At 43.3% G+C, this 25,280-nt stretch overlaps 1 protein-coding gene across 7 annotated transcripts in view; it reads left to right on the top strand.

The window, feature by feature from the left end:
- The window catches only part of LOC119954877 (anoctamin-4), a 242,162-nt gene that overhangs the window by 177,601 nt on the left and 39,281 nt on the right, over positions 1-25,280 (top strand). For all 7 annotated transcript variants that reach the window (XM_038780486.1, XM_038780489.1, XM_038780490.1 and 4 more), the window contains 6 exons: positions 1,850-1,956; positions 4,690-4,745; positions 5,078-5,199; positions 15,888-16,022; positions 18,194-18,290; positions 23,137-23,197. In XM_038780486.1, coding sequence (XP_038636414.1) covers positions 1,850-1,956; positions 4,690-4,745; positions 5,078-5,199; positions 15,888-16,022; positions 18,194-18,290; positions 23,137-23,197 — 578 coding nt within the window. The remainder of the gene's footprint in view (positions 1-1,849; positions 1,957-4,689; positions 4,746-5,077; positions 5,200-15,887; positions 16,023-18,193; positions 18,291-23,136; positions 23,198-25,280) is intronic.

Here is a 25,280-nt window from a genome sequence, read left to right as displayed (position 1 = left end):
TGCCAGCCTGACCCTGTCAAGGTGCCCAGGTGGGTTGCCAGCTGGCAGGGGCACTGCCAAGGTACCAGAATAAGCTGGCATTTTTTTGTGCACTGGTGATGCAGCCAGAGGTGGCCTGCGAGTATAAGGGGAGGTGTGCGAAGGTTGCAGGGGGGGCCGGGGACTCCCATAGAGTGATGGGATGGTTGGAGGTCTTTTAAAAATGGCGTCCTAATCTTGATGCACTGAGGAATTCTGGGGAGCAAAGCTCCTCCATGCACAAAATTAGGCGATGTGCGACCTCAGCCGCGTGTTCCCACTGAGGCCTCTCCCCGCTTGCTTCAGGCCTGTGGCCTTTCATTAGAACCTGTAACCTAATCTTTTGTTACCTTTTTGGTTCTAATAATTGAAACTTCCTTGTGTTCATTGACTCCATTGTAATGAGTGCCAGCACTTGTCAATTCTATCCCTTAACTCAATTACCACCCTAGGGTACAAAATATCACATGTGGATTTACTGATTTTTGAGTCCTAAATCAAAACAAGTCCGTTCCAATCCAGAACCTCCAGTGATGGGTCATGTACTAACATGGGTGTCGCTGGCTCTTAATATTATTATTATTTTTGTTAAAGAAATGAGGAACATGGGGCAAAAAATAAGCACACAGACTAAGGTCACCGACGAGCCATGATCTCACTGAATGACAGGACAGACTAAAGGGAGGAATGGGACTAAACTGAACAGCACTTTGAGTTGGCAGAGAGATATGGGCCAAAATGCTGTAAGATTCAATGATCCTAAGAAATGTAAAAATGTTAGAGGAAATCAGAAATGAATAATTCCCCGAGACAAATCTAGTATTGGGAATTATCTCAGCAAGACTCCATCATTTTCAGAATCAATTGCCATTTATGGAAGGTCTCCTGTACTTATTTCACTCCTGAGAGCTGGCTCCAGTTTACAGACTATGCCCCATGGCCCTTATCTTCCCAAGTAGCATAACTATTTTTAATGTACTCTACCTTTTCCCATTAATAGCATTAAAAACTTGATCAAATCGCTCCTTAAATTTTTTTAATGACGAGAATACAATCCTAGTAATTGGAATCTCCTCCTTGTAATTTATACCATGGGAGTCCAGGCAGCATTTTGGTAATTCCATGCTGTACCCCCCTCCAATTGTAATAAGCCCTCCCTTCCTAAGATGTGCCCAGAACCGCGCTCAGTAACACTAGGTGTGGTCTAACCAGGGCTTTGTATAGCTGAAGGCTGATTTCTATCCCTCTGTGTTCTAGTCCTCCAGATACAGAGGCCAGTATTCCATCAGCCTTTTTGATTACTTTCTGTACCAGTTTATGACATTTTAATGATTTTTGACCTCCACTGTTTCTAGTTCCTTATTTCACAAACGCCCGTGGTTTGTTGGACCATTTCTCGTAGGCTTTCCGTATATTCCTACAACTTTTGTCCAAAGAACAAAGAAAAGTACAGCACAGGAACAGGCCCTTCGGCCCTCCAAGCCCGTGCCGACCATGCTGCCCTAAATATTTATCCAGTTTCCTTTTGAAAACCACTATTGAATCCACTTAATAATAAATTGCTGCACTAAAATTCTCTAATTGCCCCTGAATCTCTGATTCTGGTTAATGACCCATTGGAAAGATTGTGTAGACCCCTGGTTTACTATTTAATTGTGATAACCGTGATGAAATTATTATTTGCCTATTGCAAAGAAGTTGAAAACGTTTGACCTCTCGCGGTGCCTATTTTTTTGGGGATTTCTTAGTTTAAACAGATAAATCAACTTTCCAGGAGGATCTTTCTGATCATAGCATGAATGATGACTAAAAAAATTCCATTTTATTTCAGCTTTATTATAAACAACAAAGATACGTTCTTCAACAATGCAACAAGGAGCAGGATTCTGCACCACATTTTGCAGAGGGTTAAATATGAGGAGGGCAAAAACAAAATTGGTAAGTCTTGTTGCTTTATTCTGCGAAAATATGAGTGAATATTATTGGTTACCATTTGTCATCAGTAGGCTTTTAAAAGCTAGAAGCTGCATGCAAGGAGCAGCTGGACCCTATTGCATTCATTCAGTATGAATTGTCTTTAACAGTGTGCCTTTTTGCAATTCCTTCCTATCAGGTTTTTTCATTTTATAAATTCCTTTGTCGCCATTTGTAGTGGGAATTTCCTGTATAAGCTCTAGCACCTCCACTGTCGAGAAAGTGTCATGACATGTTGACACAGGGCAGTTTCCAATATAAATGAGAATGTAAGTATTTTGTAATAGGAATGTTAAAAACAACAACATTTGACTTTAATACTAGGATTGAATGTCATTCGTCCTGGTCCAACATGGACGGCAGCGGTTCAAGAGGCATCTTGTCAGCACCTCCTCAAAGGAAATTAATGATGGGCAATAAATGTTGGCCTAGCCAGTGATCCCTCATCCCTTGAAGTTTTAAAATTAACCTCCCCATCTTTACCCACAAATTCGGGCGGCTTGGCAGAGCAGTGGTTAGCACTGCTGCCTCACGGTGCTAAGGACCTGGGTTCGATCCCGGCCCTGGGTCACTGTCCATGTGGAGATTGCACGTTCTCCCACTGTCTGTGTGCGTCTCACCCCACAACCCAAAGATATGCAGGGTAGGTGGATTGGCCACACTACATTTGTTTAGTGTACTCTAATTTTTTTTTTTTTAATCCTCTGGTAATTATTCTACTAGTCACCAGTTGACACAGACGCGACTTGTATGCAGGGACTAATTTTAACATGTGATGTTACTCAATACATATAAAAGGGATTTTATTCCCGGAGAATTTTGTTTGTCAGCAATGTTGGGGCTATCTCCGTATGTGGGATAGGATATTTAGGACTGAGATGAGGAGAAATTTCTTCACTCGGAGGATGGTGAAAGTATGGAATTCCCACAAGCTGTGGAGGCCAGATCACTGAACATAAGGAAATGTATGGATTTCTAGACTATAGAGGTGTGAAGGGGTATGGGGATAGTACGGGAGTGTTGAGTTAGAGGGTCAGCCATGATCATGTTGAATGGCAGCACAGGCTCAAAGGGCCGAATGGCCTACTCCTACGTTGCTGTAACTTTACACCCATCAGTTCCTAATATTATCGGCATGCATTTCTTAATGTACCTGTGCAGCATGACGTTTCAATACTTGATCGGTGCTACAGTTCAAAAATAACCTAGTTTAATTGAATAAAGAAATGAAACTTTGTCCAGTGATATTTCACAGTTTTGTCGTAAATTGATAATTGCTCTTGGCTTGGGAGCAGGTATGCTCATTCCTTATTACAGTCTCCAAGCCTCGACAATTCGGCAAAATAACTTCATGGAACAAAAAGGAATAATTGGACCTTCTTTTGTTTCCAAGTAGAGCTGAGCGTCTTGTTTAATATTCAGCATCACTTCAATCCAACATGACATTCTGACTGACCTCTAAATATCCAGTGTGTTAGGATTGATGCTATTGAACATATTTTGTGCATTGCAGAGGGGTATTAATTGTTAAGCGTACTCATTACATCAGAGGAAGGTCAATGGTCATGGTGATATCTACATTTCTTTATCAATAGTTTAAGGGCATCACAATAATAAACACAAATTAATCCGTCATTGGCAGGTTTCTGTGTAGTTGGTTGAAAGGTTATTTTACATCACTCCATTCATCATCTCAGCTTCTTATGCAAGTTTATTCTGTAGGAGCACTGGTCAAGCCAAAAATGCTATGATAAAATAATTAATGCTTCATGTTTTAGAAAGCACGGAGAATCACAAGCTGAGATAATGAATGACATGTAAAGTAACCTTTCCACTAACTCTACCAATGGCTAATTAATGAGTATATATTAAACACAAGTTTCCATGGTGTAGATATCTCAATGAGGTCATTGGCCTATTGACCTTTCTCTGACTTAATGAGTACTCTTCACAATTAACACGCTTCTGCAATTTAAAAATGTCCAACAACATCCATCCAAAAATGGTATTTATCGATTGGTCAGTATATCATTTTATTCTGAAGTGATGCTGAATATTAACTATCCAGCCCTAGTTGAACCTGTACTGCCCATTAGCAGTCATTGACCTGTCCTTGCGATGTTCCACCTATACCGTGTGTACGATGAACCGGAGTGATGGTCAAAGAGAAACCATAGATAGTATGACTATCTATCAGGAAGCAATGATAAGTCTTTACAAAGTTGTTACAGCAGAGATGGCTCAAAAACAAATAAGCACTTGCACAAATCTCGTGTGGCCAGTGAAGTCCAAGTGAGGAATAAGTGAGGCTGGAAGGGTAGAGGAAGGTGGTCTGTTGTTACCTCCACAAACACTTCATTCCTGATTTGAAAGGCTGGGAATCGTCAGATCTGAATTTAATCTCCAAGTGAGAAGATTCATCAAATCACCGATGGCCCGTATTAGAGAGAGCTGGCCTTCATCTCACATTATGTCTTGTGCTGGCCAGGCTTAGACATCCCAAATAAATCTGTAACTCACTTGACTAGAAGGTTCATTGGTGATGAGACATTGACAAAAGGAAACAGTTGGAGGTGAGGGAATAATGACAATATTTCCATTAACTAATACAACAGGTAAGTTCAACACAAGTCATGTGGTAAGTAGTTTTTTAAAACTACTCAAATTTTCAGCAGTACTTAATATTCATTTCTTTAGGTCTCAATCGTTTACTTGGCAACAACACCTATGAGGCAGCGTTCCCACTTCATGAGGTAAATGTGCTGCTTGCATCATAAAGTAATCGGAACTTATTGCTTAACTGTATCAATTGCGCTCTTTTGCAGTGCCAAATTCACCTGAAGCTTCGAATATAACGTTTTGTTTTAATCGTAATTGTATTCATCTTCCGAAGCGGTGTTGTCTAAAGCAAAATGCTGCAGTAAAATTCCAGAATAGCCAAGGAATTGCTGAACCTCAGATGTTTAATTGTATATTTTTAAAGAATTTAAAGGATTTGGTGGTGGGGATCTGGAGGTGTAGGGAAAATGACTTTTAAACTGTTTTCTTTCTACTGTAAGTTTCATATCTTTGTGTACCTTTTCAGGGAAGCCACAGAAGCAAAAATTCCATAAAGACTCATGGAGCCGTGAACCACCGACACCTCCTTTTTGAGTGCTGGGCCTGGTGGGGAGTGTGGTACAAATATCAGCCACTTGATCTAGTCAGGTAACCTGCAATGTTGGATCAAACAGTCACTGTCATTGTGTGAATAATATTTTTTTTTCATTAAATTTTTTATTTTAAAAGAGTTCCCAATTTTTTTTTTCCAATTAAAGCCAATTTAGTGTGGCAAATCCACCTACCTTGCACATCTTTGACTGTGGGTTGAGACCCACGCAGACACGGAGAGAATGTGCAAACTCCACACGGACAGTGACCCGGGACCTCAGTGCCATGAGGCAGCAGTGCTAACCACTGAATAATATAATTTTGAGACGCATCCATTACGTGGCAGCATAGAATGTTATAGCACAGGGGGAGGCCACTCATGTTATCATGCCTGTGCTAACTCTTTGTTGGAGCTATCTAATTATTCGACCGTCTACCTGTTTTCCCATAGCCCTGCAGTTTTCCTTTCCAGGATATATCCAATTTCCTTTTGTAACTTACTAATAATTTTTTTTCAGACATTGCATTCCAGACCATAACTCACTGTGTTTATTTTAGAATATTCTCCCTCCCCTGCAACCCCCACAACCACCTTCCTGGTGCCAGTTATCTTGTTATTGGTCCTCCTGCCATTGGAAATAGCTTTCTCTGTCTATTCTTATGATTTGAAACACCCCATCATGTGTCTCTAACCTTCTCTATTCTAAGGAGAACAATCCCAGCTTCTCCAGTCTCTTCAAATAACTGAAGTCTTTCATCTCTGGGACCGTTTTAGTACATCTCTGTGACCTCTCCATCTTCTCTAAAGCGTGGTGCCCCAGAATTAGACAATACTGCAAGTATTGCCTAACCAGCGACTTATAAAGGTTTAGCAAAACATTCTTGCTTTTGCACTTTAATTTTCTTTCCACTTTCTAAAATGTTTTCTCTTTTCATTCATGGGATGTGGGCGTCACTGGCTAGACCAGCATTTATTGCCCATTCCTAGTTGCCCTTGAGATTGTGGTGGTGAGCTGGGGGCATGGTAGTGCAGTGGTTGGGCGTCACTGGCTAGACCAGCATTTATTGCCCATTCCTAGTTGCCCTTGAGATTGTGGTGGTGAGCTGGGGGCATGGTAGTGCAGTGGTTATCACAGTTGTTTCAGAGCTCCAGGATCCCAGATTCGATTCCCGGCTTGTGTCACTATCTGTGTGGAGTCTGCACGTTCTCCCCGTGTCTGCATGTGTCTCCTCCGGGTGCTCCGGTTTTATCCCACAGCCCAAAGATGTGCAGGTTAGCTGGATTGGCCATGCTAAATTGCCCTTAGTGTCCAAAAAGGTTAGGTGGGGTTACTGGGTTACGGGGATAGGGTGGAGGTGTGGGCTTAGGTAGGGTGTGCTTTTCAAGGGTCCGTGCAGACTCGATGGGCCAAATGGCCTCCTTCTGCACTGTAAATTCTATGACTCTTGAACTGCTGCAGTCCATATAGTGTAGGTACATCCACTGTGCTGTTAGGGAGGGATTTCCAGGATTTTGACCCAGTGACCGTGAGGAAACAGAGATATATTTCCAAATCTAGAAAATGTTGAGAGAACCCGGGTAGTATATATTATTTTTAAAGTGGTGTTGTAGATCTGACTGAAACCTGTGCTACAGCAAGAGGTACAAGACTAATTCCCATGCAATAGTCTGCCATCTGCCAAAGTTAGAGTTTTACTTGTGAGATTTCTGGACACCGAGCAGTGAGGATTGTGAACAGCAACAGTATAACTTGCCTCCACTGGTTCTACAGCACCTTCTACAGGCCCTAATCACGAGCTTATAACACCAGTGATATAACCAGCTTTTTGCATTGATCTAGAACCAAATACAGGAAAACTCACGAATTAGAGTTGTTAGGAAAGCAAAGTTAGTTTTAAGGAGTTTATAGTTGTATTGGAAAAATTTGAAATAAGGTATAGTTTTAAGTGGGTTCAGTTTAATTTTTCTATGCCTGGAGGATAAACCTGTAGTTAGATTCGTATGTGTGGAGGTTGGTTAATTCCCAACTGTTTCTATTGTGGTTAGAGAGGGCTGTGATGTGAAGAATAAATAAACCATCGGTGGTTGCTTAGCAACTGGGGCCTTGTGTTGTAAATAAGCATTTTAGTTTAGCTAATTTGATGGCAGTTGAAGATGGGTAATGAGAAAGAGGGCAATCCTCAACTTTGCTAGAAACAGTTGGTTGAGAACGCTAGAGGGAGAGCATTTCTCTCAGCTTTGCTGGAAGAAAAGTCATACCATGGAATAATGGTTAAGAAAGCAAAAGTGCGAAAATCTGAAGAGCAGCTAGTTAAGGAAACTAGCAAAATTAAGAAGTTCCAAGGAAGTCGGAGGTTAAAGGTACTAGAACAGAGCACTGTTCAGTAATGACCAACAGCTGAGAAGAAGGCTGAGACACTAGAAAGATATCTGAAGTGATTTTTCTGGTTTGTGAGTTGAAATAACTATGGAAATCGGTGGCTGGATCTCAAGTTTGTGTAAAAGCAGTTAAGACAAAGTAAACCTTAAAAAGGGTTGGTGTAAAATTCTGGACTGGATTCAGTGTTTAAAAGTGTCATTTGAAAAACCTGGGCTGAATTTTGGAATGAAAACCACGAAGGGGCAGCATACGTATGAGAGAAGATTTTGGTCTGTTTTTGGCAGTGTAGTTGGGAAGCTCTCGTGTGCCAATAATTACCTTCTCCTTTGAAAGCGAGAAAGTTCCAAATACCTTGTGTAAAAAAAAATAATAATAATAATAATATCCTGGCATCACCATTAAACAGCCTGAATCTCGTTATAAGGTTCTGGCCACCCCTGCACCTCCCACCCCACCAGAGGAAATAGTTTCTATCTACCCAAAATATTTTCTCTCTAGCTAACCAATCAAATTCTTTAATCACCTTAATCACCCCAATTCATTAACATTCCATAATTTGAGCGGATACATGCCCAGTCTCCCTCATAATTAACCCTTTTTCTCCTGGTATCATTCGGCTGAATCTGCATTGAACCCGCTGAAAAGTCGATATATTCTTCCTGAGGTGCAGTACCCGAAACTGAACACCGTTACATCAGATGCAGTCTAACCAAAGATTTATACAACTGTAGCATGACCTTTTTATTTATTAATTCCCAGGGTATGGGCATCATTGCTTAGCTCAGCGTTTAGAAGATGGTTCTGAGCCACCATCATGAATCGCTGTTGTCCATGATTTTCACCACTGTATTCTAGACCTCCTTTGAGATTAGCACATTAATCTTATTAACCATGTCCATGGACACTTGAATCCCTCTGCTCTTCCATGGTTCCTAACGTAGTATTCAGAAGATTTTGCCGTCAGCTATTGATTTCTTTATTTTAATTTTAATTCTCTGCAAAAAGTTGCAGTTATTAAGTGCAGGAAAGGGCGCCAAATAAAAGCAGTTTCGGGGAGCAACCTAATATTCCAGAGGCTTCACAGTAAGTTGAGTTGGACAAATGGATTTTAAAAAGAGTTGAAGATGAGTAGTTTTGTGCTGTTTCTGCGAGAAGTGGTGAAATATTTATAACGTAATCAGACTATGTTGTGCAGGGCAGCTTATGAGAATCTTGAGAGTAGTTACATTGGAGTAGATCCTGACTGTGCAGTCGACCAAAAAGGCTCAGAGCGAGTAGCAGCCTGTTTTCTCCCTCCCCATTGCCGTTTCCGTTGGATTCAATCAAGCGGAGTTGTAAAATAGATTGCCAACTCGCTGTTATGTCTTTGACTCTCTCCTGAAAACTGAATTAATGCCAGTGAGTGAGCAGGATGTTCACTTACAGCCTCCCCGAACAGGCGCCGGAATGTGGCGACTAGGGGCTTTTCACAGTAACTTCATTGAAGCCTACTTGTGACAATAAGTTATTATTATTTATTATTAAAAACTCCTTTCTGGTCCACAAGAAGCACCAAGTGTTGTATCTTTAGACCAACAGTTCAAAAGAAATAGGATTGCAGAAGCACATTGGTTTGATGCAAGATTAACAAGTGGTTTACTGTACAAGGTTTGGCTTCGACTCCCTAAAAGCCTGCAAAGTAGCCAATGAAATAGTGTAAGTCACATGACTCAGTTCTTGTAGCACACAGCTACAATAACCCACATATATAACACTCCTCCCCCTTTATGTATATGGTCCAACACAATTAATAACTAGTATATCAACAGTCATTTAATCTAAATATAAGTGCAGCCATCATTTATTGCATTGTAATAATGCAGTCAGTAAGGTAGACAATCAGGTGGACGTCTATTTCTCGCTAGTTCCCTGCGCCCTTCTGGGACTTCGTCATTTTTGACCTTAAGTGGTTTTTCAAGTTCCCTAGTAGTTGTCTCTACCCTGGAAGGCATTACAGTCTCTTTTTCTGAAGAGAGACCAGTAGTAGCAGGTACATCTGGTGCAATCTCCTCTTCTGCAAATGAACAAGAAGTTGCACAGTCAGATGGAATGGAGGCCATTACTTCTTGAGGTGGTTCTGGTACTGGCCCACTAACGCGTGTTGACAATAATTGATCCACATGGTGTCTTCACATGAATTTATCTGTTGGATGGTGTATGATATTGGACCAGTCTGAGGCAATGCCGTTACAGGGACTCACTTTTCAGTAGTCATGTAGCTGTGCGCTAACACTTATTCTCCTTGAATTACTTTCTCGTCTCGAGGTCTGTGACTGTTGGTTTCACTCTGACATAAGCAAATACAGTAGAACTGGTGAACTTCGTGTGGTTGCATTTCCGTACGAACATGTTCACACCGTACTGAAATGAACCTTGGTCTTTCAAAGCCTTCAGTGCGTGTTTCAAGGACAGAACAAACCTTTCAGCTAAACCATTCATGGGTGCGTGGTAAGGTGCTAACTTTATATGTTGAACTCCACACGTCTTTAAGTAATCTTCAAACTCTTGGACTGTAAACTGGCTCATGATCTGCCCTGGTTTTCCAATTCCCGCAAAGATTTAGTTGAGTTTCTCAATGGTTGGTTCTGCAGAGGTTAACTTTATTGCGACCAGCTCAGGCCACTTTTAAGTGTGCGTCTACAACGACCATGAACATGTGCCCCTCTACTGGAACAGCAAAGTCAACATGCAGAAGTTGCCACGGTATTTTAGGCCACTCTTGTGGATGTAATGGGGAAAACAGCGGTGCATTTCTGCCAGGCACTTGACTGGCACAGCCCTGCTTTTTCTTCTTAAAAGGGCATCAATTCCTGAATACCAAAAGTAACTTTGTGCTAGTTCCTTCATTCACACTGTACTATTCGCGCAACTGCTCCAAAGCGTTTAGTTGTATATTTGGTGGAATAATTACTCTCATCGCCCACAATGGATATCTGTCCTGTTAATTCAAGTCTCCTGGAAATGTAGGGTTTTAATTCAGGATGTTTTCCTGCTATCCTCCCTTGAATACCATTTTCAGTACCTCCCCCATCATGGGATCATTTCTGGTGTGTCTTTGGACCTGAACTGCGGTCACTGGAACATTCTCAATCTGTGAACAGTTTCAAAAAGTAAATTAACACGATGAGGTGGTATTTGGCCAGCTGGTAAAGGTAAGTGTGATTTTCAGATTGAGGGTATTTGATCTCGTAGGAATGTGCCGATAGGATTAACGACCATTGGAGCCTACCTGGAAGGGATACCTTTTGTGTGGCCCAAAAATAGCTGTTAAAGGCCTGTAGTCCGTCAGCAATGTGAAGTGACAACCATACAGGTATTGGTGAAATTTTTGTACACCAAATATAATATTCAGTGCCTCCTTCTCCAACCTGAGCATACATAGATTCTGCACTTGTTCATGAAATGAGATGCAAATGCTATTGGTCTGCCTTCCCCTGAAAGTGATAAATGTGACACGACCACTCCTGATGAAGCATCACAGGCAAGTTGTAATGGTAAGTTCAGGTTGAAATGTGCCAACACTTCCGGCTTTTTCAGTGCTTCTTTTGCAGAATGATGAGCTTTTTCACATTCAGGTATCCGTTGCCATGTCTGTTTTGAACACAACACAAGTGTAAGGGTTTCAATGGGTTGTCATATTCTGGGGAAATCTTTCATGATAGTTGATTTAACCCTAGGCTAGGAATGACCTACCGTAGGAATTACTTAAGTTGAGTGACATTCATTGGTCTTGGAGCCTCCAGAATGGTTTGCGACTATGTAGACCCTTGCTGTCAATTACATGTCTGAGATATTATGCCTGGAAAAAAATCATATTTATTTCCTGACATGAAGCCCATGCATTTGAAGTTGTTTCAGTGTAGCTTCTAAGTGTTGTCAATGTTCTTGCTTGTTTGTGCCAGTGATCAATATATAATTTAGGTACTTTCTGTAAGACTAAGGATATGGTCCTTTGCGTGTTGAAATAGAACGATTCTGTGTCAAAAGGCAATCTCTTGGAGCGAAATAGGCCTTTGTGAGTGATCATGATGAGCAGGTGGGAGATTTAGTTGCAACATTCATTTGCAGGTCAGCCTGCAATAGGTCAATCTTGCCGAACCTCTGTCCTCCAGCTAAGCCTGCGAGCAAATCTTCAATCAGTGGTAGTGGGTATTGATCTTCCTGTAGTGCTGAATTGATAGTTGTTTTATAATCTCCGCAGATACGAATTGTACCATCCTGGTTTAGGACAGGTACAATTGGGGTCGCCCAGGGTTCTAAGACTCTTTTTTTTCCACAAGCCTCCGTAGTTCTGCTTCAACCTTCAGATATATCGCATAGGGTACAGTTTTCATTCCAGCTGGCTATTTTCCTTAATGTTTAGGGACACTTGTACACCTTTCATCAACCCCAGTCTGTCTTCAAAAGCACTGTTATACTTTTCCACTATTGTCTGTATGTCTGATTTTTGAATCAACTAAGCTGTTGACAGTACTCCAGTTCAATTTAATCTTTTCCAGCCAACAGCGGCCAAAGAGAGCTGGCAAACATCCTCACACCACATGGAGCAATAGTTCTGTGGTTTGTCCACTTATATCAATGTCACATCTCAGTGACACTATTTGTTTGGTTATAGTTCCTGAAATCACACCTGGTTTTAAAGGCAGAATTAGGGAGACACCAGGCCTCGTATTGACTCCATTTTAATAGGACGCCCATTTAACTTTGCCACCACCCAAAAATGGCGTGGCAAACCCCTGGACTAATGCACGTTGAAGTTTAATTCTTCATCAGAATTAATTGTTTAGTTTCATTGTTATTCTTCCACATTGTGAATTTTCTGAGTTGAATTTGGTTTGTTTCTTCCTTTAAATTAGTTCTGAGTCTTCCTTTGAGCGTTCTCTGGAGAAGTTAATTTACTCCAGCAAGCTCTTGCTGTGTGACGAGTTCTGTCACAATTTTTACATTGGCTGTCCTTGCTCCAGCAATCAGCCTGGTGAATGGCCCCTTTTTTGCACAGCGAATATGATGGCAGTTGCTGGGTAGACTTCGTCTGACCAACAGCCAGTTCTAGATCCTCGTGTTTTCTCCAAGCCGCAAGGCCTCCTAAGCTGTGAGATCCACTAAAACAGCATATCTAATGCTGTTTTCGGACGTTCTGTTAACCGCCTCCTTTTGAGTAGCCTCATTTTTTTCGATCAACACAAAACAATCTCTAAATATGTCATCTAACAAATTGGCAAATTCCGAAAACTCTGCAAATCAATTGAAGGTTGCAATGAACTCCACAATATTTTGTGCAGCAGGGTAGCATGGTGGTTAGCATAAATGCTTCACAGCTCCATGGTCCCAGGTTCGATTCCCGGCTGGGTCACTGTCTGTGTGGAGTCTGCACGTCCTCCCCCTGTGTGCGTGGGTTTCCTCCGGGTGCTCCGGTTTCCTCCCACAGTCCAAAGATGTGCGGGTTAGGTGGATTGGCCATGCTAAATTGCCCGTAGTGTCCTAATAAAAGTAAGGTTAAGGGGGGGGGTTGTTGGGTTATGGGTATAGGGTGGATACGTGGGTTTGAGTAGGGTGATCATGGCTCGGCACAACATTGAGGGCCGAAGGGCCTGTTCTGTGCTGTACTGTTCCATGTTCTATGTTCTATTTTCCCCTTCAAACTGATTCCTTCGATGAAATCAAAACCCAATGATCTTGGTGAATAATGGTGATCTAATATTTTCACCAGTTCTTGATGTGTCTTATCTCCGAGGATCTCTAACTGAACTCAACTTCTTAGCAAATTTAATGTTTAACTCCCGATTATACACAAGAATACAGGACCTTAATCCCTTATGAAAGTTTGTTGGCTTGAATATAATAATCTATTTGAATATGATTCCAGTTCTGAGCCCTCATCAAAAGAGCCTATCACGCCAAAGTTTCCAGCCATTCTTCAGTGTTGGAATGCTCTCCCCGTTTGCTTTAGTCAGTGGCCTAGTTCATTCAAAATGTATTAGCGACAGCTTTAGCTTTCTTTAACTTTAATTTGCCACAACTTTAACTTGAGACAGATTTAACTGCTGCTCTTATTTTGTGTCTTACTGTACTGCACGTGGCAAGCCTTGCAGCCTGACTCCGCGGATTGCTGGTTTAGAATCGGTACAGACCCTTCCTATGGACTTTTACCCCAAAACCTTACTAGCTCTCATGTCAGTGATTTCTGACCTTCAGTTAACCGGTTGATCCGTTGAAGCTGCTCCACTCCCAAAGATTTTTTGAAAAACCTTTTTTTGTTCTCTTTCTGATCTGCCCTCGTTGACCGTTTTCTTTTTGTAAACTGTTTTTGAAATAATAGGATTGCAGAAACATCTGGGTTTGATCAAGATTAACCAGTTTATGGAATAGGTCTTCACTGTACGAGGTTTGGCACTAGTCCCTAAAAGCCCGCAAAGTAGCCGATTACATCATGTGACACTGTTCTTGAGCCATTGCACACAACTACAAATAATCCACATATATAACACAAAAAGGCCTTTGAATTGAGGTTGGATGACTTGGATTCACACTTTCTTCTCAGGTACAGTACCTCGGGTACAGACATTTTGGTAGGATGTGGGGGAAGGAAGAGTAAATTGAAATTAAGATTGCATTCACACTGCAGTTGTATTTTGGTGTGAGACTGTTTTCTTTAATAATTTGGTCACATCGAAGGATCGAATGTTTTAGAAATCCCTGTAGACTTGGCTTCACTTTGGAACCAGTTCAGGCTGTTACCTCTGTGGATTAATACTGACCAGTTTGTTGGGTGTTGAGCAGCTTCACCTTTTCAACAGGACAGCTGGAGCTTGCTGCCGTGTTGAACCTTTGGCCTGTATAAGCGGTTATGATGCCATTGTTATCGCTGTGATGTAAACTTTCAGCACATTATAATATATTTTACTGATTATTGCATTAATACAACTAGCTTTTAAAATAATGAGGACATTTAAAGATGGACGTTCAGCAGCATAACTCACATTTGGCTGCCAAGATTTCAAAACCATTGATAGTTCATAAAGTAATTCACAGCACAGAAAGCTACAAATTGAAAATTAGGGAAAAAATCAATAAGGATGAGGAAATCACTTTAAAACTAGAACAAGCCATCACACTTTGCCTGAGACAGAGTAAACGTGTTCAGGTCTAATATTTCCTTGTTTGAAATAATTGTTCTATTTCAACTTTATTTGCATTATTTTGAACAGATTTGAGGTTGGCTGTTAATGTCACCTTTTTAAAAATATAATCTAATTTACTTCATTATTTTTTAGATAATTAATCAATGGATAGCCTGGCTTTTCAAGGAGTTTTCCAAGTCTTTTCTTTGTTGCCAGCATTGACATGGCTTCTTTCTTTCTGTTCTTTGGGTGTTTGGAAGCCTTTTTATTTGTTCAGGGGATGAGCGTGTCGTTGGCTGGGCCAGCATTTATTGCTCATCCCTAATTGCCCTTGAACCTGGTGTTAGGTGAGGCCATTTCAGAGGGCATTTGAGTCAACCACATTGCTGTGGGTCTGTAATCACATGTAGGACAGACCAGGTAAGGGCGGCAGATTTCCTTCTCGAAAGGACATTAATGAACAAAATGGAATTTTGAAAAATGAAAATCACTTATTGTCACGAGTAGGCTTCAATGAAGTTACTGTGAAAAGCCCCGAGTCGCCACATTCCGGGGCCTGTCCGGGGAGGCTGGTACGGGAATTTTGCAACAATTAGTCATGGTTCCATGGTCATCATTAGATTTTTTAATTCAGATTTTTATTGAATTGAAATTTCCCCATCTGCCATGGTGGGATTTGAACCCAGGTCCCGAGAGCATTACTACTCCAATAACAATACAACTTTGCCACTGTCTCCCATGGACCAAGTCCTGTCAGGCTGTGTTTGGTTTAATTCTTGGTGATGTGGAGATGCCGGCGTTGGACTGGGGTGAGCACAGTAAGAAGTCTTACAACACCAGGTTAAAGTCCAACAGGTTTGTTTCAAACACGAGCTTTCGGGGCACGGCTCCTTCTTCACCTGAAGAAGGAGCCGTGCTCCGAAAGCTCGTGTTTGAAACAAACCTGTTGGACTTTAACCTGGTGTTGTAAGACTTCTTACTTAATTCTTGGTGTAATCCAAGGTATCATAGACTAGGCCTAAATGATTCCATTTTTAACTTTCCACAATATAGTCAATTTGCAGTCATTGCCTCCTGGAATTAGGACATTAATGTTTGTTTATTTTTGGTTATTTGTGCTAGGTAACTATATCCAGAGGTATGTAGATTCTTAGTATGTTGTCTTCATGTTTCACCAATAATCTGTTTCTTTGGTGTTTTTCAGGCGCTATTTTGGTGAGAAGATTGGTCTGTATTTCGCCTGGCTAGGCTGGTACACCGGAATGCTGTTCCCAGCTGCCATTGTCGGCTTACTCGTGTTTTTGTACGGAGTCTTCACTCTTGATTACTGCCAAGTAAGGTAAGGATGGGAATCATAGTTGGCGATCTTTTACATTTTCTTTCCCTTTCATTCGGTCTTCAATTGGGTTGAGTGTCTTTAAAGTATTGATTTAAGACCAGGTGAACTTGCACACAATTGTTCTTGTTGAAAATGATGGTGCAGGCATTGAAAATTTGTGTTCCACAGATATGGAGCGGGATTCTCTCAGCCCGGGGCCGGGCCAGATAATCCCCGTGATCGGCGCGAATCACGCCACGCCGCTCCGAAGCCAGCACGCGATTCTCCACCGAAGCCGTTGGCGCCGGTCGGGGGCCGCTGCCAGCCCGCCAATTCTCCGGATGGGACGAGCGGCCGTCGTAAAAACGGCAAGTCCCGCCGGCGCCATCCACACCTGCTGTCAGCCGGCAGAAACCTGTCGTGGAAAGATCGGGGGTGGCTTGTGTGTGTGGGGGGGAGGGGGGAGGATGAGTCCGACCCCGGTGGGGGCCTCTGATGTGGCCTGGCCCGCGATCCTGCCGCACTGATCGGCAGGCTGGCCTCTCTGGCTGGGGTCCTCGTTTCTTCCGTGCCGGCCCCTGTAGTCCTGCGCCATGTTGCGTCGGGGCTGGTGCGTTGAAGGAAGCCACTGCGCATGTGCGCATTGGGGCCGGTGCCACTGCGCATGCGCAGATCCAGAGGCGCCCAGTTCACGCCGGTATCAACAGCTGGAACGGCGTGAATGCTCCAGTGCCATGCTAGCCCCTTTTGCAGGCCAGAATTAGTCGTGGGGTCAGCCCGTTCACGCCGTCGTAAAACGCGGTGGTGTTTACGACGCCGTGGACATTCTGCCCCAGGACTAGAGAATCCCGCCTATGATTATTGCCAGATGTGACTCTGAGGGTAGCACACTCTTCTGAGTCAGAAGATCGTTGGTTCGAGTCCCACTCCTTGGATTTTGTGCTCAAATCTCTGATAACCCTCCCCGTGCAGTATATGTTTACCCTTGCAAGGTTGATGTGTGGCACTATTTTGAAAGAGTTTTTATTATTTTGGATGTGGGTGTTGCTAGCTGGGCTAGCATTTGTTGTCCATCCCTAATTACCACTCAAATGAGTGGCTTGCTAGTTAAGTGGGCATTTAAGAGTCAACCACATTGGTGAGGTCTGGAGTCACATGTAGGACAGACCAGGTAAAGACAGAAGTTTTCCTTCAGATTTTTACAGCAATCAATTATGGTTTCATGGTGATCATTAGACTTTTAATTCCAGATTTTTTTTTAATTGAATTTGAATTTCAACATCTGCCATGGGGCATTACCCTGGGTCTCTAGCGAATGCTTATCCCTTAATCAATGCCATTGAGATTGTGATCATTACCATATTGCTGCCTGCGGGAACTTGCTGCGCAGAACTGGACTGCTCCATTACAAGTCATTGTATTGATAGAGTATGTCACTAGATGTGAAGTGGTTTGGGATGTCCTGGGTCATGAAAGGTACTACATAAATACAAATATGCCAATATTTGGCACAAAAACAGGTGAAGAAACATGAAAATTTGTTTTCTTAACCCTGGTCACAGGCTAGTAGAATGAGCTCTGGATTTTATAGCCAGCCACCTTGCTTCATAAACCTGGTTTTAGACATTCCAGTGTTCTGAAAGTATAGAATGATGTCGTATAGAATGATGCAGTATAGTTTAGAAGGAGGCCATTCAACCCATTGTGCCTGTGCTGGCCCTTTTGAACAAGCTATCCAATTAGTCCCTCTACTTCCTCTTCCTATAGCCCTGAATATGTTACCATTTTCAAATATTTATCTAATTCTGATTTTAAAAATTGCTATTGAATCTGCTTCTACTGCCCTTTCGGGCAATGCCTTCCAGATCATCGTAATGCACCGAATTTCCCCTCCCTCCTGAATCTTTCACCAATCAATGTCCTCTGGTCACTGGCCTTCCTGCCACTGGAAACCGTTTCTCCTTACTTACTCAATCTAAACCATTCACTATTTTGAACCCCTATCAAATCTCCTTTTTAACTTGCCTTGCTCATGAGAGTATACCTGACTGAAGTCTCTCATCACTGCTCCCCCATGGATTAACTCAATCCCCTATTATCTATCTCTGTTTATGATACTTTGATTCCCCGGGCCAGATTTGTGATGCTGAGGCAGGTAACTACGTTATAATGTATCTTCTTTCTTCATCCAGTAAAGAGATCTGCCAAGCAACAGAAATAATAATGTGTCCACTCTGTGACCAGCATTGTCGCTATATGCGGTTATCATACAGCTGTGTATATGCCAAGGTAAGGTATCCTACCAAATCCAATTAAATCATGATTCAACACTGATGTTGAGGAATAGTGGGGCAGATTCACGACTTCTACAAGGCTATTCGGAGTGTCAACTTGTTATAGAAGCCAATCCATTCAGCCGTAGACAAATCTTGTGTTTAATGTGTGTCCAGTTCATTCTGGAATTGGAACTTCCTCTTCCCATGAGTTGGAGCATGGTCAGTCCTCAGGATCATGGGCAAAGATAGTTTTTTTTTGTAGTAAAATCTTTGGATTCTTCACTTCTTTAATTATGATGATTGATTAATTGAAGCTGATATTCATCATTTATTACATTTGACGAATTTAAGGAATATAGCAACCGAGGTCTTCAGCCCCTCGACCCTGCTGTGCCATTCTCTGTAACTGAACTCCATCTACCTCTTTTAGATCCCTAACCCCCAATAATCTTGTCAAACAATCATCCATCCACCCATTTTAGTTTTTGATACTTGGATTCCCAGGGCCAAATTTTTGATGCCAAGTCGGTCGGTTTCCCACCTCAGCAGACCCACCTCAGTTTAAAGGGTCCTATTAAACCCAGTTATCGCACTGCGACACGATGGAGTTGGGCCTACCAAGCCCATCATAGGTGAGTGCAAAGTCAGCCTAGTTAGAAGGCCTATATTGGTTCCCTGGGACTTTGTCTCCATTGTTTTAGAAACTGTTGGCCCACCCCACCCACCCACACAACTATTCACCTCACACCTGCTTATTCACTCTCCAGAACCCCTCTTTTCCACCTCTACCATCCATCCACCTCCATGCCAATCATCCAGTATAGCATGGGCAGACCTTGTTTAACATGGAACAATCTAATGCAGTTCTCAGTCGCACACATTTCATACTGAATAAACTCCCATTCATGAAACCCATTCAAAGACTTTAAATCCCTTCAGGTGTTTAATTGGTTCTGAAAACAAACAAACTTCTATACAGTAACCACTTCAAAAACAGCCAATCTTTTAATAGTCTATTTAAACTGTCAATCAAAATGTTAACTCAGCAGGTGCTAAGTGCTTTCGTGGATTTTTGAAACTCCGCCGAACAGTTATAATGACCTCAGCTGCAGTAACATACTTTGGGAACTGTCATCAAAGAACTCTATTGACACCAAAGGAACAGATGTTAATGTTTTTTTATAACCTACACCAGATGGCCTATGAATCAAAGCAGTCCAGCAGAGTTTTGAAAAATCTGACAGTTTCAGAATGTTTATTTTTATATTTAAAAGGCTGGGGGTTTAAAAGACTTCAGATCATACAATTATCTGCCCTTCAAGATTCATGATTCCTACACTGCAGGTTAAGATCATTGACCCGAGTGATCAGCCACCTTTGCTCACTGGCAAAGAGCCTGGAGGCGCTGTGCTTGTCACCAGTGCTCAGCTGGGGGTGGGGGACCCTCTGCTCCGGGTGGGGGACACTCTACAGGGTTGGGCTGCCATGGGTTGAGGGGCGGGGGCAACTGCACGTGGCACCACCATGCCAACTCCTGGATCATGTGTACCCATTCTGGGGGCAACCCTTGTCCCTGCCAGTCTGCTCCACCTATAACCCCCATCATCCATCGAGGCCTCTGGTTGTATCGCTGAAGGCTACGTTTAAAAAAAAAAAAAATTTAAGAGTACCCAATTTTTTTTTTCCAATTAAGGGGCAATTTAGCGTGGCAATCCGCCTAACGCATATCTTTGGGTTGTGGGGATGAGACCCACGCAGACACTGGGAGAATGTGCAAACTCCACACAGACAGTGACCCGGGGCCAGGATCGAACCCACGTCCTCAGTTCCATAGGCAGCAGTGCTAACCACTCTGCCACCATGCCGCCTTTGAAGGCTACTGCTTATAGAGCATTGGCAATCGTGGTTAAGTGAGCACTGCACACAACCCAAGTGGATTCACAAGGCTGGGCGGGACATGTAGCATGTGGGAGTCATTGTCTAGAATTCCAGTCAGACCGTGATGCCAGGACATTACCTTAACACAGCGGGAGGCAACACCACACACTCAGCAGCCAACATCCAAACTCTCGGGATGGAACACAGCTCCGGGGACATGTCCATGTCTGGGGGGGGTGGGGGGGGGGGGGGGGTGGGGAGTGAGTGCCATAGGGAGGGGGAGATGCCTGGAGAGATGGGCCAAAGGTTTTGAGGTTGGCCTGCAATGTGGAAGAAAATGACAGAGGCATCATAGTGGTTGTGCATAAGGGTATTTATTGTGTGTAACAATACCCCACTCTCCCAATGGTTCCGCTCTGTCTCCCCCCCCGCTCCCCCAACCCCTCAGTGATCCTCTGTGTGCTACCTTCCTTGCCGTACTGCTATGTCTAGGTGTCTCCCCAGGATACACATCTAGGTAGAGGCAGCCAACTGCTTACCTCATACCAAGCCCTTCGATGCCCCTGGCTGGCGCCCTCTGGGGCCAGAGGGACCCAGCTCATTGGCAGCACATGTACAGCCATGCTGCCCTGTCCAATCCGAGAGGTGGAACACTGGGGACCTGACGTCCACCGCCACCACTCCATGGGACGGGTCTGAGTTGGCACCCAGTGCCCCCTCCTCCCGTTCTGTCCCAAGATGAACCCCAGGGTGCTATGGGCACTGAGGGGCAGCTGGGGCTCGAACCTGATCATTTGACTCTGCCAGCCCTGGCGGTTCTCCATGGTCTGCATCATTAGTGTCGACATCCTTGGCAATACTCTGCAGAGCCTCTGCATTGCCCACCTGTGACTGGGACACGTGCCGCAGTGCCTCGGCCATTCCCATCTGAGAGCGGGACATGTCCTGTTTGTGTCTAGTCACTCGCGTAGATCATTGACCGTTTTCGGCACTGGAGGCCAGTCCTCCTGATCGCACTATCGGTGCTCACAGCCACCGCCACCGCATCCCAGGCAGCACAGGTTGTCGTATCCTCCGGGACCTCTGGGGAAACCGAACATCCCTCCTGGCCTCCACTGCGTCCAGGAGCCTCCCCAGATCTGCATCCCTGATATCCTGGGCGTCATTGATGCGAGCTGGCTGGGGTTGGCGGAGCAAGTGTGTGGACCAATTAATGGTGAATAATGTTGCTGGGCCGGGCAGCCCACGGCAGTTCCTGCCATCTTCCACCTGGGAAATCTCATGCGCATGTTTTCCAGAGATTTTTGTGGGAAATTTTTTAAAGTCCTGCTTCAGTGCTGAACGGAGTCTGGAGTGTACCGACTCCATCAGGAAGATCACCATGAAATATTTATGGAGTAGTATTCCTGGGCTCAGCCAAGAGAATGAGAGCTAACGTAATCTTGAATCAAAACTGAAAATGCTGAAAGTACTCTGGTCAGGCTGTGTGGAGTGAGAAACTATTTTCGGTTGATGATTTTTTTTTTGGTAAAACAGAGCAGATGAGCAATCTAAAATGTTAGCCCTCTCTCTCTCCCTCTCCCCACTGTCTGACTCGCTGAGCATTTCCAGCATTTTGTGTGTTTAGCTCAGCGTTCCAATTCCTGCAGTATTTTTGCTCTTGGGTAAGTAGTGAGGGCTCTTGGTGGCTCCATCTCCTTTTGGAGAACCAATGGAAAGGCGCACAACTACAGAAAAGCCCAGTGAGACAGCCGAGTCCAGTTCCATGGCTGTAAACCTATCAGCTAGCTGAGTAAATCAATATCTGTAAAATCGATCTGATGCTCTCTGAAAATGGGACTTGTGCCTTCATGGCTGTTTTGAAGAAGAATGATCTTCAGTCAGAGCAGGTGATTGCCAAACCTTTTGGCCATTCTGCCGTTGAGCACCTGCATTCGATCAGATCGTACCTGATACTTTTTGGCAAGGCCAGCATTTGTTCCCATCCCTAATTGTTCTTGAACTGAGGGTCGTTGAGAGTAAACCACATTGCTGTGGGTCTGGAGTCGAACGTAGGCCAGACCAGGTAAGGATGGCAAATTTCTTTCCCTGAAGGGTGAACCAGGTGGGATTTTATAATAATCATTGCCATTGCGGAGGCTATCTTGCAATTCCAGAATTATTAGTGAGCTTAAATTCCACCAGCTTCCATGTGGGATTTGAACCTGTACCCCAATACATTAGGCTGGGCCTCTGGATTCCCAGTTCAGTGACATTGCCACTACACTACATTAGCCCTCCTCATGTGCACCTCAACTCAGCCTTTTCTCCATATCACTTACCCAACAAAATCTATCAAACTAAGCAGATTTCAGCTGCCCCTCAGCCGTCAGGGGGAGGGACTTCCAGATTTCCGATACACTGGTAGAAAGGGTCAAACATGTTAGTGTGAAGCTGGAGCCACATATAGGCCCAGGCCAGATAAGGGCAGCAGGTTTCCCTAAAGATCGTTCATTAACTAGCTGGGTTTTTACAGCAATATGACCACTTCATGGTCAATTTTACTGACTCCAGAATCATGTTTCCAGATTGTTTCTTAATCTGTCTGGTGGAGGGTTTAATAATCTTCCTCGGCTCATGGCTGGTTCTTGGGATTTTTAGTCTAGTAACATAACCATGACACTATTGTATTCCTCACTGAGTGGTGTTCCAAGGAATGTTCAAAGCTCTGACGGTCTGGAATAGTCAAGTGCATATTAGCTTCAATGATTCACATTTCAGGAATTCAGATTGAGCAGTTTTACTGAAGCAGGTGGTTTCAGGTTTTAAGAGAGTAAGGTTATTTCCAAAATCTTCAGTTTACCGACCTTAGGCAGAGGTAGGCAGCATTACCGGCGATGACTGGTGGGTTGTCTGCAAGATATTTGGAAAGTTCAGTCCCAGGGAAGAGTAAGCTCATTTCTAACATTTCCAACGATGCTGAAAATGTTTTCCATTTGCAGGTGACTCACCTCTTTGACAATGGCGCAACTGTATTCTTTGCTGTTTTCATGGCTGTGTGGGGTAAGTCTCCTGTCTCCTGAGGAAATTATGGGATATAAATGGAACTTTAGGTGATAGGAAATTACATGCTGCCTAATCTTTTTCATTAACTGTTTGATTCACTATTGATTTTTGTATTGCTATAACCCATCATCAAAACATGAATGTGTGCAATCGGGACATAGATGTGGATTTATTGCACATCAGCCATGATTGAATGGCGGAGCAGATTCGAAGGGCCAAATAGCCTTATTCTGCTCCCATGTCTTATCTTGTCATAATTAAACATCACTCAGGCAGCACATCCAGCATTGCTCCTTCCCTATTCCACAGCTGACAGGAGATGGGACTGGTTTCCACAGCTCTGACAGGAGATGGGACTGGTTTCCACAGCTCTGACAGGAGATGGAGTTCGAGGTGATTTCAAAGCCTCTGAGCTTTCTTCCTAATTTGAGTATGGCGCTGGGGTTATCCCACTCTCTGATCTGTATTCAGCACCATGTCAACAACACAATCCTGCAAGTTAATTTTCATTGAATCACTATAGTGCAGAAGGAGGCCATTTGGCCCATCATGTCTGCACCGACCCTCTGAAAGAGCACCCTACTTGGGTCCAATCCCCTACCCTATTCCTGTAACCGCACCTAACAGTTGGATACTAAGGGACAATTTATTGTGGCCAATCCACCTAACCTGCACATCATTGTACTGGGAGAGGAAACCAGAGCACCTGGAGGAAACTCACGCAGACGCTAGGAGAACGTGAAAACTCCACACAGTCACCCAAGGCTGGAATTGAATCCGGGTCCCTGGCGATGTGAGGCAGCCGTGCTAACTAACTGTGCACCCCATCTTTTAATTTGCTTACTTTCTTTTGACTGACCTGGCTATTTTGCGGAGTGCCACTACTCGAGGTCTAATATATAGGAGGCTGCAAAGTCTGTTTCGGGTCAGGTGTAAATGGTGAATGCATTACATTTGGAGAGGCCATTTGACTTCATTGGTCAGTACTGGTGTTTTATCCTCCACACAAATTTCCTCTCACCCTATCAACATATCCTTCTATTCCTTTCTACCTCATTTATCCTGCTTCCCCTTAAATGTATGAATACTATTCACCTCAACCGCTTCCCATTGATGTTCTCGCCACTCTGGCCAAATTCCTTTCTGCTGAATCCTTCCATTTCTAGCTCCTGGTTCTGGTCTCGCCCACAAGTGGAAACATCTTCTCCGTCTACCCAACTGAACCTTTTCATAATGTTAAGACATCAACCCCTTGTGTTCTCTATTCTAGAGAATAGCGCCAATACCTGCCTGGTTCTATACCAATTCACAAACTTGCCTAAAACATAGGGGCCTGTAGAGTCACCAGGAGTTTCATTGGTGTATTATTTCAAGGCGTACTTTGATGTAGACACCTGACATAATGAAGGGACAATTTTTGTTACGTTTATCAATCTCTAATTTAAATCCAGCAGCATTGAGCACAACCTGACACGACAGGTCCCCAGGTGGACCTGTAAGGTTGCTGGGGAGGGGAGGTGTCATTTAAAAGGCATGTTTCAGGTTGCACTTGCATTTTATTTTTGATGCCACCGGGTACAAATCCTATCCTGTCTGTCAACTTTGCAAATCATAGAATTATACCTTTGCAAATCATAGAATTATACCTTTGCAAATCATAGAATTATACCTTTGCAAATCATAGAATTATACCTTTGCAAATCATAGAATTATAACTTTGCAAATCATACAATTATAACTTTGCAAACCATACAATTATACCAACAGAAGGAGACCATTTGGCCCATTATGTCTGTTCCAGCCCTTTGACGAGCTATCTAATTGGTCCCACTGCCCTTTGCAGCATTTTTCTTCAAATATTTGTACAATGTTACTATTGAATTTGCCTCCATCAGTGTTTCAGGCAGCATCTCTCAGATCATCATAACTAAATATATATATTTTTTAAAGCCTCATATCTTCCCTCAAACTGTTGCCAATTATCTTAAATCTGGCCTCGGGTTATCAACACTCCCACCAATGGAATCAACTTTGTACTTTGTATTTACCCTATCAAATTGAACACCGATCAAATCTCCCG

Source organism: Scyliorhinus canicula, chromosome 20, assembly GCF_902713615.1.
Source record: "Scyliorhinus canicula chromosome 20, sScyCan1.1, whole genome shotgun sequence".
In the NCBI taxonomy this organism is placed as follows: Eukaryota; Metazoa; Chordata; class Chondrichthyes; order Carcharhiniformes; family Scyliorhinidae; genus Scyliorhinus; species Scyliorhinus canicula.
The sequence above is the reverse complement of the archived record's forward strand: the minus strand, read 5'-3'. Positions and strand labels throughout refer to the sequence as shown.